The following is a 14,803-nucleotide window of genomic DNA, read 5'->3' on the forward strand; positions in this document are numbered from 1 at the left end:
CCAGGCTCTCTCTTACTCCCAGACCGTCACACACGCTGTGCCCATTCCTTGGGACACTCTTCCTTTCCCACTCTGTTATAAACTCCTCTGAGTCTGGCTAGATTCTATTCCTTCTTCAGGGCTCAACTTAAATACCACTGATTCAACAAGAGACTTTCCATGACCCCCTCTGCTCAGCTAAGTTTCCCTCTTTATGATCCTTAGGGCTTTGAACTTTGTTGTAATACCATACTTTGTTGGTATTACGTGTTTAATTAGCTGCCTTCTCTCCCAACTCAACCTATAAGCTCCGCAAAGGCAAGAAACATGTTTGCCTCGCCCAGTGCCTTTCACTGTACCTGGCAGAATAAATGTTTGGTGAATCAATGAATGGATGAAGTAAAATGAAATAAGGACACTTGCTGCTTCCTCCATAGATGACAGGGCTAATAGAATCTTATAATTGCGAGCCTCTTGCAGATCGTCTGGCTCAACGTCTGTTTTACAGATGGGGAAGCTGAGGTTCAGTAAGGTGAGCGACTTAGTGACCAAGCTCAGATTTTGAACCTCGGTCTCTTGACTTCCAGCTCTCTGTTCTTTTGCGCTTCACCGCACTGGCTCTCCACAATTGATTCTTATCACCACAGCAAGGCTCAGACTTAATACTGGCATCAGTAGATGCTAAACAAGCCAAAGTAATTGTTCTAGTTTTCCTAAGAGTTCAAGTCTAATGGTGGGTAGTGGCTCTTACTTGGCTCTAGAGTGGGGATGGGGAAATGGGGGTGGGTTGTAAGTGTATTCATTACTGCCCACTTTCAATTACATAAGTATAGCACAGATAAAGCCTCATTTTAGCCATTAACAACATACATGTAAGTGCTCTTTGAAAATACTCTTCGGTAATGATTGTATTTAATCACCCAGCTTTTTACTGGAGAGTTCTGTCCTTTTTTCCCTTCTTGTGCTTTTAAATGTATAGGAAAGAGGATGGCAGAAGAAACAGCTGCATTTTTCTTGCTGCGAGATAACCCTCCTGCCCTCCTCCTCCAAACCATATCAAAAATGTATTCCTGAAATCCCACAGTCAGAAATGCATTCCTTTGACCAAAGTAACATTCAGTCTCTTTGGGAGTTCTTTGCAAATATAAGTCCTCCTAGGCAAGAAGACATAAAGGCAAAACCACTATAGGGACTATCAGAGACTTTCATGGGGGCGGGAGAGTGGGGGGTGTGTGTGTGTGACAAAGGCTGGGGACACCTGGAGAACAAGGAGGGAAGATGAGTACATGATTGGGGGTAAGGCTAGAATTCCCTATTCCACCATTTTGATCAGGATTGGCTTAAAATAGGAATTTCCAGGGGGAGTTTCTCTTTCCTGGGTTTCACTCACACACCAAAATAATCTCTGACCTTTCCATCCTCCTTCCTGCTTCACAGGAACTTGTACCCTGGGCTCCCTTCCCAATACCTCAAAGTTAACAAGATGAAAAGGTAGCCAGCACTTTTCCCCCACTACCCCCACTCTCAGCAGACTCTTCTCCAGCCTTCCTTTCTGGACTTCAACCCCTTGTTTACTCCAGACCTTTTCCCGCCAAGGAGCACATCGAGTCCATCCCCAGCCCTGTTACTACCTTCTCCATTATAGCCTTCCTGTGTATCTGGTTCCCTGTCCTGCTGCTGCCGCCCCCACCCCCATTCAGGCCCCTTTCACCTCGCCTTGGGCTCTTACTGTAATAACTTCCTAACTGGTCTCCCTGACTCCAGCCTCTCTCCTTCAATCCAGCTTGTGCAGGTTGCCAGATTAATCTGACGAATACAGCTTTCATCAAATCCCTCTCCAGCTCCTGCACCCCTACTGCCTTTTGTATTCACTCCAAATGCCTTCATTTGGCTCTCAGGGCCTCTCACCTTCTGCCCTCATTCTTCTAGCCACCCTCCCTCCCCCAGTTCATCAACCCCATTTCTCATTTCTCATTATTCCTTAACAGAGCCCTTCTCTTCAGCCAAGCTAATCTGCTTACCACCACCCCCATCTGCAATTTGCTCCTTTCTACTTCCTGTTCTTTTGCACGTACTGTTCTTTCTCCCTGCAAAGCCCTTACCCTCTCAGCTCTAGGAAACAGCATCCTTGACCTTTTTAACAAGATCCTTTAAGATCTAACTTTTCCAGGAAGCCTTCCTGGATTAATTTGATCAGCTCAGTTTTCTCTCCCTCTCTCCTTTTTTTTTTTTTTTTTAGTTTGAGCCTCATGGAATTGTCATTATTCAACCATTTTTACCCATAGAAATGGCAATTTCATATGATTCCATGTAAAATGCTCCCTCCCACTTTTGACTACTCCATTTATATTACTAATGTGTGAATGTGTTATTTATTTATTTATTTATTTATTTATTTAAGAGATGGAGAGAGAGAGAGAGAGAGGCACATGAGTGGGGAGAGGGGCAGAGGGAGAGGGAGAGAATCTCAAGCAGACTCCACGCTGAGCACGGAATCTGATGGGGGTGGGGGGTGGGGGCTCGATCTCATGACCCCGAGATCACAACCTGAGCTGAAACCAAGAGTCAGACGCTCAGCTGAGCCACCCAGGCACCCCGCTGTGTATTTCTTTATATATTACTTAAATAGCCCTGCCATGTATTGCAGTTAGGGGGTTCACATGTCTGTGTTGCCCATTGCTCTGTGAACTCTGCAAGGGCAGAGGCAAGGTCTAATTCATCTCTGGTGCCATCCCTGCACCTAGTGTAGTGCCCAGTACATAGTAGACCCTCAATAAATATTTGTAGAACTGACTTGAAGGAATTGTTGCATCTTCTTGCTCTGTGAGGAATAGAGGAGGCCTGGAGATCCTCCAATCCTCTTAGAGAAGACCTGGAGAAAGCAACTTGTGAATCCCTGAGCCCCAGCACAATCAAATTACCAGACACATATAGATCTCAGCAAATAGCAAATCCATGGCAACCGGAGTGGCTGTGCACTTGCCTTTCCCTGGAAGCCTGCCAATTGCTACTTGCAGGCTCAAGAGAGCAAGAAAGCATGTGCCAGATAGTTTTTCTACTTTGAGCTTCTCTGTCCTGCCCCACACCTCCGCTCTATCTGCCTTCATGGTCCTGGAGTGGGGAGAGTAGTATGCTTTCTCTGTGTGCAATTTCTTAGATTCGTAGATTTGGACCCCGGGCGGGGGGCACTAGCATGCCAGTCTGTCTAATAAAAATATAAAGCAGTCAATGAAACAGCACCCTTGGAACCCTTGAGGGCATTGCAAACACTGTCAGTTAATCCTCCCTGCATTCATTACACAATGCTTTCTTTTCAGAGTTGCTATGGACGGCCCCTGAACTATTGAGAGCCCCAAAGGGCAGCAGGTTAGGTTCTTTTGCAGGAGACGTCTATAGCTTTGCCATCATCATGCAAGAAGTGATGGTCCGGGGCACCCCATTCTGCATGATGGATCTGCCTGCCAAAGGTAAGCGGGAGGTGAAAAAAGGCCACTAGGGGCCCACCATGACCTAGATCATCAGCCTACCCCAGGCGGTTGTAATTTGCCAGAAGAGTGAACACAGTTATGTGTTTGTGCTAACTGCCTGCTAGTCTGCAAATAGCCCGTGTTGTGTGCATGTGGGACTTAGAACCAAACAGATTTAGGCATTTTGAAGAAGTTTCCCAACCCAAGAAGTTGGCCCTTTCCAAACTGGAACATTAGCCAAGAACCTATAGGACCTATGTTGGACTTTTTTTTTTTTTTTTAGCAGCCTCCTCTACTTTGAGACACTCCCTGTCAGGTATTTCAGTACCCCTCATGATGCGCCTGGATGGCAAGGTCCTTCCATACTTTCCCTATGACATGCCATAAGCTTTAATCCTCATTTTTCATCAAAATGATTGCCTATCAGGCACAATCCATCAAGGAATGGTAAAATCAGTGGGCAAAAGTTTGAGGGGAAACAGGATATTTGCATAATCTAAGAGTATGAACCCACTAGATATGTAGTAATTATAAGTGGAAAAATAATAAATTTACTAGGGGAGGATGATCCTGCAGACACCACCTTAACCAAGTGACCAAGGCACACTGTCATCATGTACCCCCTGACATGATGCACTGAGAAGGGCACAATGTCACCTTTGTGGAATTTTTGCCAAAAAATGCATAACAATCTACCCAGGAGAAAACATCAGACACATCCCAAATGAGAGACATTCTGCAAAATAATTGGCCCGTATTTATCAAAAGTCATGAAAGACAGGGACAGAATGAAGAAACATCACAGACTGAAGGAGACAGAGACACGATAATTAAATGCAATATGGGATCTTGAATTGGATTGTGGGACAGAAAAGGAATATTAGGAATAAAATTGATGAAATTCAAATAAAGACTAGAACAGTAATAGTAATGTACCAGTGGTAATGTACCAACCATTGTACTATGGTTATATAAGCTATTAACATTAGAAGAAGCTGAGTGAAGGGTATACAGGCAATTATTATACTAGTTTTATAACTTTTCTGGAAGTCTAACTTTATTTCAAAATAAAAAAATAAAAAATACAAACAAAACAAAACAAAGAAACCCAAAATACTTAGCTATCTTTTGCCGCCACTCAGAGTCCCATATCACTCCTCTACTCAGAACTCCCTAACTGTTCCCCGTCACTTGTCAATGAAGCCCAGATTCCTCACGTGACATACAAGGCTCTTTGAAATCTGCCCCTAGCCACCTCTCTAAGCTTATGTTCTGTCACTCCCTACACTCCAGCTAAACCACATGACTGAAAGTACCATGGTCTCTCTTACCTCTGTGCCTTCAAGAGAGCTGTTCATAGTCCTTGGAATGCCCTCACCTTCTCCCCACTTTGCCTCATCCAATTTTTGTCACCTCCTCTGGAAAGCCTTCTCTGACCTCTTCAGTGTGGGCCAGGTGCCCCCTCTGTGCTTACCTGTGTGGACTATCTGCTAGAACACATATTGTTGGTCCCTGTATAGCTCCTCCATTGAACTCTAAGCTCCTCAAGGGCATGAATTATGCTGGGCCTAAATGGAGAAGTAACCCATTCAACTCAGTGGTGTTCTGGTAAAAAGATCAGGACTCCCTTTACCAGAGAGTGGATGAGGGCAGTCACTCTCCAAGGGGTTGGTTCACATGGAATCTATTACACTGAGAGCAGGGCGCTGCAATGGAGAAACCATTACTTGTATGGGTCAACGTGGGTTGAAGGAGCAGAGGTGCAATATCAGAAGGAGCTGAGAGGTCAGAGGCAACAACCTCCCCTTCTTTCATGGAGACAAGGGCGCACTTACCATGGTATGAAGCAGCACTGTTGGAGTGTTACAGCCAATATAGGGGTGGGAAGGGCACACTGGTGGGGCAAGCAAGGTTTGGTGCCTGTTGGAGTTGGGGCTGTGGGGAGGGGGTTAGGGATAAGAAATGAGCTGAAGAGATAGGGCTTAGATTTTACCCTGTGTGTTATGAGAAGTCGTGAAAGGGTTTTAAGCAAGAAAGTGACATGGCCAAATTTGTGTGTGGGGGGGGGGTTTTTTTTTTTTTTTTGGTTCGTGTTTTAAGAATAGATTTATCTATTTAAATTTACCTTTAAATATTTAAAGGTAAATTTAAATTTAAAAATAAATTTAAGAAGAATAGAAAGCTAGACTGGAAGCCGAGAGAACAGTTTGAGGTCCAGTGTGGGTTGCTGAGGACATTGAAGGCTAACTATTTTCTCCTACTTCCAGGGAGTTTTCACTCTTTGTCAGTCTGCCTGATCTGGACTTCAGTCACTAAGGGCTTTTGGGTCTGAATAGGGAGTTTTGGAACTCCCAGTTGAAGTCTGAGGCATTTGGAAGCGGGACAGTGTAGTAGATTGAGACTGCCTGGGGTCAAATTCAAATTCTGTCACTTGCTAGCCATGTGACTTTGTTTTGTTTTTGTTTTTGTTTTTAAAGATTTTATTTATTTATTTGACAGAGACACAGCGAGAGAGGGAACACACGCAGGAGGAGTGGGAGAGGGAGAAGCAGGCTTCCCGCTGAGCAGGGAGCCCGATGCGGGGCTTGATCCCAGGACCCTGGGATTATGACCTGAGCCGAAGGCAGACGCTTAACAACTGAGCCACCCAGGCACCCCTAGCTAGCCATGTGACTTTGAACAATTTACTTTCTCTCTGTTCCTCATTTTCACCGTCTGTAAAATAAAAATAAGGGCTCCTACCTCATCTGTTTGTAGTGAGAATCTAATGAAAGAATGCATTCAAAGTCCTTAGCCCATAGTCTGATACATGGTAAATGTTCCACTGAAAGTGAAGTTCAAGGACAAGCAGTTAGGAGGATCTAGATGAGGTCTTGAACTATTTATTGGAGTTCTTAATCCTCTTTCCTAGGGGCCAGGCAGGGCTCACAGCGTGCATCTGGGCTGGGCCTGGGACTTCAGGGAGGGCTAAGTGGGTCTACTGTGGGGATTGGAAAGTTTAGATGATTTGGAGGTAGGTGAAGGGAGCCAGATCATTGGAGGTATAGTGTTAGAATTGACATCAGACAGGACACATCTAAAACCTAAAACCTAAAAGCAGGATAAAGCTGTGCCTAAATGATACTACTGGCCCAACTGATTTTCTTGTCCCCTCCTCAATTGACTAATACTTCCTTTGCTCAGAAACAATTTACATTCAAGCCACTTGAGGAAAAAGCAAAGGAGATGGCCTTTCTGTGATTTTTTCCCTGGTTAACCTCTTTCTTTGCTAAAACTCAATGATCTTTGTCAAATCTTGGTGCTCTTTCTATGATTTGTACAACTTTCTCCTCTTACTTCCGGACAGAAATCATAGACAGACTTAAGAAGCCTCCTCCTGTGTACAGACCAGTGGTTCCTCCTGAGTATGCCCCTCCAGAATGTCTCCAGCTGATGAAGCAGTGCTGGGCTGAAGCTGCAGAACAGCGACCAACTTTTGATGAAATATTTAATCAGGTAAGGACTCTGTGAATCTTAGCACTGCCCAGAAGTCATCCTAAAGCCAGCCTACTGAAAACTAACTCCTTGGGTTCTCATCATATTGTGAAAGGAAGCTCTTGCAAGAGAAAAAAAAAATCACTCCTCTTGGGGAGGAAGCATTGGGGTGGCTACTTGGAGGCCTTCGATACTGGAGCATCCCCAGCACATCCTCCAAGAGCGCAATGGTTGATTTTAATGTGCTTCTGTATATGAACCTCTGTTCCACACCATCCCCAACCTGACCTAACCAACCTTTCAGAAGTAGAATTGAACCACTGGGCACTTGCAAGGCAATGGCAATGAGACTGTTAAAAATGGGTATCATAGAATAGATGCAGGTCCTCATAGAGCCATGTTTGCTTTGGAGATCCCAGAGAACTCTGCTGAGTATACCATTGAAGTGATGCCAGGTGGTTTTGAGGGGTTAGGAAAGACATAGGGTCTTCGAAAGATGCTCATGACAGAAGAAAGTGCAAACGGGGAGTACAAAAGCAGGAGATTTTGTAGGTTCCTAGGGAACTACTTGAGGCAATAGAGTGCACAAAGAATGGTAAACTCTCTCCTTAAGATACTAAATTTCTGAAGAGGCTAATTTTTTCCCTAGAGTTGGGGATAGAAAGGGGGAAATGAGGAAAAGGCAGAGAGAGCCCTGCTAAGGGGAGCTAGGGTGCAGTTCTTATGTTGGAACACGCAGCTTAGGGCTTTGTTGAAACTACAGGATACCAAAATTGAGGGTGCTCTCTGTGAGTGCTGTGTCAGCTCTGGTGGAGAGGCTTTTGAGCCTGGCTGGAGTACAGCACTGAGATGCTTTGTGAGTGGCAGGTATCTGAGGCGGAAAAAAGGAGTTGGATCGAAAGCCCGAGGGGCCCTGCATTTGTAGTCATCCATGTCCCCAACTAACAATGCCTCCATTAGCCTGGCTGGGTTTCTTGAGGACACTCAAACAGGTATTCAATAGTATGGAAAAGGCAAAGGACCATGAAGGTCACATTTCTGAAAACTTACCATGAGGCAAGAGAAAAAGCATTTGCCCTTGTGTTGATGCTAGAGATGTTATTTCAGAAGGCAGCAGAGAAGCCGGTGATAGATAGAAGGAGTGCACATCATACAGCCTTCAAACAGACATTGGTGGGGCTGCCTTCACTGAAATGCTTTGGTGGAAGTTTAAATTGTCTGAAAGACCAGGATAGCCTGCCCACTCCCTGCAGCTAATAAAACTTAAATGGGAAGAGGAGGAGAGGGAGGCTCCCTGGGTTAGGCAATAGGGGAGCCTTAAACATCTGAGCAGGCTACTGAGATTACCTGCAGGACCTTGGTAGACACGTCGATGTGGACCAGGCTCAGAAGAAAACCCCTGGTATCAGCTTTGGGGCATTGAGTGCTAAGGGGAGCATGTGTGGCCCAGCTGTGTAAGAAGGTTCATTGGGACAAGATTCCTAGATGTCTGCTCAGCAAAACTACCACCAGTCTTCTTATTGTTGTAAACACAGCCTTGTGCATGCTGAACACATCAGCAAGGAGGGGCTACCCCCTCGTGATTCCAGTGCTTTGCCAAGCTCCCTGTCTCTGTAGATGGACAGGGCCTCAGGAGGGCACATTAAAAATCTGTGGCATGCAGCCACCTCTAAAGGATCAGAGCATAGAATGGGGCAAGACCAATTGAATTTCTACATGAGCCTGACTGACATGAAGGGTAGGTGCTAGACCACATCATTATTCCTGGACTTCCATGGTAAGATGGTAAGAAATAGGGGTAGATCTAACCATGTAGATCTTGGGTCATATTTAAGAGGTCAAGGAACCATCCACTGTCCAAGAACTGGTAACACAGTGGCATTAGAAGTCAGGATGACTTCGTAGGTTGATTATCCAGAAGGGTAAAGCAGTACTCTCCTGCCCTCTCTCCCCTTATTCAACTCACAAATGGCCTGGGCTCAAGACCAGATCCTATTGCCTTTGAAGTGGCTACTACTCATGTGAAAGCATCTGAGAGCTGGAGAATCCTTCCCAGAGCACCTTTGCTCAGACTTCAAAGAGCCAGAAGGGTAGGGGGAAGAGCCACTCAGGGAAAAAGAGCCCTGTGAATGGGCCAGGGTAACAATGAGGTTGAGTGGTGACTTTTCCTATTTATATCTAGGTTTACTTCTTGTGCCCTGGCATTTTAGAGGAAGGGATTTGTGATAAGGGGTCCTACTCTATCATCTCTGAGTTTGGACAGTAAAAATTCCCCTGGCTCCTTGTTCTGTTTTACTTCCAGTTTAAGACTTTCAATAAAGGGAAGAAGACCAATATCATTGATTCCATGCTTCGAATGTTGGAGCAATATTCTAGCAACTTGGAAGATTTGATTCGGGAACGGACTGAAGAGCTGGAAATTGAAAAACAGAAAACGGAAAAGCTTCTAACACAGATGCTACCCCCGTATGTGTGAACACCTGAGGAGTGTGAATCCTTGTAACAGTGTGTTCTAGTAAAAATAGAAAAAAAAATTACCCATCAACTAACTGTTCCCTCCCCCTGTCCTGTACCCTCTCTTTTCCCAGTAGGCTTGAGTCACAACTTCAAATCAAAGATGAATTGGAAACCAAGGAAGTAGAGCACACCTTCCTAATTTCCCACTACCTGTGGAGCATGCTGGTCATTTAAGTTTTTGGTGCTTCAGTTTTTCTATGTGTCACTTCATGACTTTGCCTGGAAGCTGACCAATTAAAAGGAGTCAGTTCTTTGAGCTCCTAGAGGACAGTAGCAGAGTTGTTTTTCTAGGTTTTTCCTTCCTTAGTTCAAAGCCTTAGCTGTTGATACTGTTTCCAAAATTTCCAAGGCACCTGATCATGTTGTAACATGATCTTCTAGGAGATAATTGGGGAAACTGGTCTCATGCAAAGCAACCACCTGGGATCATTCCCTGAGTGAAGGGACAGCCGAGGAAGAAGGAAAGCTGAAAAATCTCCACAAAAACACAGACCAGGGCTGTCTGTTCAGTGCTGTATTCCAGCATCTGGCAGAGTGCCTGGCTCATCATAAGCACTCAAAATATATTAATAGACTAAATTAAAGATTTAATGTTTTCATCCAGACAACATCTTCTTCCTCATTTACTTGGCAGTGATTTTTGGAGAAATTGTGTTCTAGCAGATGTGTGTGTGGCATGCAGGGAGGCCACTGTCCTCTGAGGAATAGCTGTGTCTACTTTTCAGATCAGTTGCCGAATCCCTCAAAAAGGGCTGCACGGTTGAACCTGAGGGCTTTGACTTGGTCACCTTGTACTTCAGTGACATTGTGGGCTTCACCACCATCTCAGCCATGAGTGAGCCCATTGAGGTGGTGGACCTTCTCAATGACCTGTACACACTCTTTGATGCCATCATTGGCAGTCATGATGTCTATAAGGTAAGTTATTGAGCAGAGAAATATATTCTAGAGGGAAATTTTTATATGATGTCAATATTCCAAAATTAAAAGGTGGAATTTTACTGAATGTTGTTATGTAGGAAGTAAAATTTATTTATTTATTATTTGTTTGTTTGTTTATTTATTTTAGTTTCAGAGGTAGAGTTCAGTAATTCATCGGTTACGTATAACACCCAGTGCTCATCACATCACGTATCCTCCTTAATGCCCATCACCCGGTTACCCCATCCCCCCATCCCCCTCCCCTCCAGCAACCCTCAGTTTGTTTCTTTTTTTTTTTTTTTTAAAGATTTTATTTATTTATTTGAGAGAGAGAGAATGAGAGAGAGCACATGAGAGGGGGGAGGGTCAGAGGGAGAAGCAGACTCCCTGCCGAGCAGGGAGCCCGATGCGGGACTCGATCCCAGGACTCCAGGATCATGACCTGAGCCAAAGGCAGTCGCTTAACCAACTGAGCCACCCAGGCGCCCAACCCTCAGTTTGTTTCTTATAGTTAAGAGTCTCTCATGGTTTGTCTCCCTCTCTGATTAAGGAAGTAAAATTTAAATAGTATACCAGTTCCATTAGTATCTTATTTGAAATGAAGGCCAGACAGAATGCATAAAATTTCACATTTTACAAAATAACAGTATGAACCAAGCAAAAGATTGCCAGTCAGATTTCTCTTGAACTGTTTTCTGGAACTGAGACGAAGAAGAGGTTGGAGCCAAAAGGGTTATTGTACTTCAGTGGCTAAGTAACCACAGTGTAGGCAGTATCATGCTAGGTACTGAAGGGGAGACCGAGGAAGGATTGGTGCTTTGCCTGTAGTTGGTGACTGCTACAGAATTCATCTTGGTAAAGCTTGTGTAGCTCTAACACATACTGTTAAAATTTGGTTTGCTCCCTTAAGTATCATTTTTATACAGGAGGGAACTCTGGCATCACATAGGTCAAAGACCTATTAGACCTGAGGCTCTTTGGGATTGCTACAGGGTAACCAAGAGCCCACCTAGTGGTCTGAGGTCTAGGGAAGTCATTAACCGTGAGGTTGCAACCCCCTGCTCCCACCTTCCCCCCACCCCTCCAGCTGTCAATTTCCATTCTTCCTATCCAAGATTGCAGAAGATGAGCAGAGAACAGATGGCTACGTTCACTCATTTGGGTGCCATGCTTCCTTACTCTTGACTTTTATGTGTTGTCTTATCTCTAGGCAGAAAATGACTAAAAATCTTATAGCTGTGCAAGGCCATTTCCACGTTTCTGCAACAGGGATACTTGTCTTATTGATGGAGAAATATGCCCCAGGCATCCCAAACTTTAGACAGCTCCTCTGTCCCAGGAACCAAGGTAGAGCTGGGGAATGAGTACCTCCATTCATTGGATCCTTCACAGTAGTCTGAAATGTTCCAACTCTCAAATCGCACACAGGGCAGTATGTTTATCTCAGATTAGACAGGGCTCTTTCAGGTCAGGTAGAGAGCCTCAGGGTTAGGCCAAGCTACCTAAATAGGTCTCAGAAATAGACATTATACCTGTCAATCAGCCGGAGCTGCAAACTAATCAAGAAGCACACATGGAAACCACAGTGGAGGAAAAAATCCATGGAATCAGACTACCTGTCTTAACTTGTTGATCTCAAGCAGCCTGAAGAGAAAAACAAATCACCAAAAGCTAATTCAGTTGAAACTAAAATCAAAGATGATTCAGCGTGGGCAGTAACACAGCCACTGGTTTAATCACTGCAGCTGATACTGTTCAGACAATTGGTGGAAGTCTTAGGGATGAGGCCATAGGATATTTTGGTACTTTGTGGCTGCAGTAGGGAGTTAGTGGTCTGTTTCCAGGATAGAGCAGGGCTATACAAATCCAAAAATGAAATCTAATTTTTCAGTCCTGCTTATTAAAAACAACAGTGCAAAGGAAATAAAATTGAACCAGCAGTGAGTCACCAAACCTGTTTGTGTTTTCATTTTCTTTACCTGTAAAATTGGAATCACCTCCCTGGCACTTGATAATCTGAAATGGAAGTGAGAAGGTTACTGCAGAATTACAAAGCTGGTGATTTGTTTTCAGTTTCCGTTCTCCTGCTACCACCCAATCTCAACCAGCCCCCTTTCTATACCTCCTCTGCCCTTTCTGTGTCCTTCTCCTGGCTCATGCCGCCCACAGTCCCTCACAGCAGTCTCTCACCAAGGCTAGGTAGTGCCCATGCTCCCTGCCCTTCTAATCTCCTCATCCATGTCTGTGGGGCTCCTGAGTGACTGACTCGTTTCGGGGAAGAGTCAACCACTATTCTTTGATAATGGCCAGCCAGTGAGTCTCTCCCTCCCATATAACATTCACATTGTACCTGTTGCCTTCCTCTGTGCAGGGATCCTTTTCTCCAATTGCACCAGGAAAGGGAGGCCCTGGATGGAAGCATGGAGAGGTACAAAGTCCCATGGGTTCAAAGCATCACTGTTATTGGCTATATAGAAAGTCATGATGAGAGGCCTATTGCTGATTACTAAACTCTCTCTGGAGCTGAGTCATAGCCACCATCCCATGGCATGTGTCAAGACATATCAGTTTGGTGATGATAATGATGATGATGATAGCTTGCCCTTATCCACCAGGTAGGTTTTAAGTGCTTTGGCATATATTAAGTTATTCAGTCCTTAGAAAACTCTATAAGGTAGGTACTGTCATTATCCCTATTTTACAAATAAGGATACTATAGCACAGAGAAGTTAAGTGACTTGGCAAGGCCACACAGTTTGTAAATGGTGCATCTGGGAGTCTAACCAAGGCAGTATGACATCACAGTTTCGTGGTCTTAACTATTGCACTTCTCCAGAAAAGCATGGATTTTAACTAGATCCAAACTTATACTAGCAGTCTGACTGGCACATTTCATGGAAGTCCTTCCAGCTTACTTATCTTTTGGATTTACTTGAAATGCTTCACCTTACTAGTCACCTAAAAGAGTGAGCACACATCTTTTGGGAAAATGAGGAATACAGATTTGCCTTTCTTTACAGGTGTCCAGCTCAAAGCAGCTGAGGGCAGATACTGCTGCCCTTTTGAGAGGTGGCACTAGGAGAGGAGGGGGTGGCTGATGGAAAAAAGACTCAGTTCTCATACCCAAGGGACTATAAACTAACTTCATCATATTAGCAATGCAAAGCAGAAGGAACAGTCTCTTCCACCTCATTCCTTTCCCTTTCTCTATACTTGCCTTAAGGCTGCCCTAGCTCATTACCAAATCTTTGAGAGAGATGCTTGCTAGAGGAGTGCCTTATGCACCTTCTCCTAGGGTGTTCTTCCATGGACATCTATGGATACTCTCAGAAATGTCCCTTTTCCTTCCCCCAGGAATTACTTGGGGCCTGATAGTTCCCTAGGGCCAGCCAGGAAACTGCAAAGTAGCGTATGTCAGAATCTATGGGTGTGGGACCTAGACATCAATTTTTTTTTTCCCTGAAGCTCCTTAAATGATTCTAATATGTAGCCAGACCTTGAACCTCTGACAGTCTCTCTCCATCTTCCTCACTGTACAAGAAATAAGCTTCCCTCATACCACTTAAACTGTGAAACACACACACACACACACACACACACACACACACTTATTTCCCTGCTAATTCTATTTCCCCTGATTCCCAGGTAGAGACCATTGGAGATGCTTACATGGTGGCCTCAGGCCTCCCAAAGAGGAATGGCAGTCGGCATGCAGCTGAGATTGCAAACATGTCCCTAGATATCCTGAGCTCTGTGGGTACCTTTAAGATGAGACACATGCCAGAGGTGCCAGTCCGGATTCGAATAGGCCTGCATTCAGGTAACCACAGCCAGCTAAAGTAAGAAAAGACATTCCCATGTGCCTCAAGAGAAGATTAGAAAAGGTCGGGGAGGGTAGTGCTTCCCTGATTACTGGCAGCTGAATTATCCAGGTGTCTAGTGCTGCCTAATTTCTTTATGCCTACCCAACTTTCACTCTCTTCCCAGCACCTGCACTACCCCCGTGGGAAGCAGTCCTTGTTCTAGGTACCAAACCCTTTCAATCTACCTTTCTTGTTAGAGCCAACATTTCCTATGTGCCTCAAGGGAAGACTAGAAAAAGGGTAGTGTGCCCCTGATTACTTTATGCCTAAAACTTCCCTCAACTGGCTTTTATGACATGCTCCTCACTCTCTGAATGCTTTTTCTCCATTTCATTCACTGGCTGTCTTGGCAACTCCTGCTCTCTAACTGTGGCTGTTCCCGCATTTTCTGCAAAGCTCTGAGTTGTGGTCCCCTTGCTCTCTGCACGTCTTGATTTCTGTTTCTCAACCCACTCCCACCTGGCTTTCATTTTCTACCATTGTCTGATAATCTCTTCTGTCTTTGTCCCTTAAATATTGATATTCCACAAGGTCCTGGCTTTCACCCACTGTTTTTCTCCCCTTACATACTCTCCTCTCATT

At 44.6% G+C, this 14,803-nt stretch overlaps 1 protein-coding gene across 1 annotated transcript in view; it reads left to right on the plus strand.

The window, feature by feature from the left end:
* GUCY2F (guanylate cyclase 2F, retinal) overlaps nt 1-14,803 on the plus strand; it is an 87,099-nt gene that overhangs the window by 56,816 nt on the left and 15,480 nt on the right. Inside the window, exons 10-14 of the mRNA XM_031032151.2 lie at nt 3,297-3,446; nt 6,793-6,941; nt 9,223-9,386; nt 10,163-10,355; nt 14,004-14,178. Of these exons, the coding sequence (XP_030888011.1) occupies nt 3,297-3,446; nt 6,793-6,941; nt 9,223-9,386; nt 10,163-10,355; nt 14,004-14,178 (831 nt within the window). The remainder of the gene's footprint in view (nt 1-3,296; nt 3,447-6,792; nt 6,942-9,222; nt 9,387-10,162; nt 10,356-14,003; nt 14,179-14,803) is intronic.

The sequence above is a fragment of the Leptonychotes weddellii genome, chromosome X, assembly GCF_054177405.1.
Source record: "Leptonychotes weddellii isolate Sample4059 chromosome X, ASM5417740v2, whole genome shotgun sequence".
NCBI classification, from domain to species: Eukaryota; Metazoa; Chordata; class Mammalia; order Carnivora; family Phocidae; genus Leptonychotes; species Leptonychotes weddellii.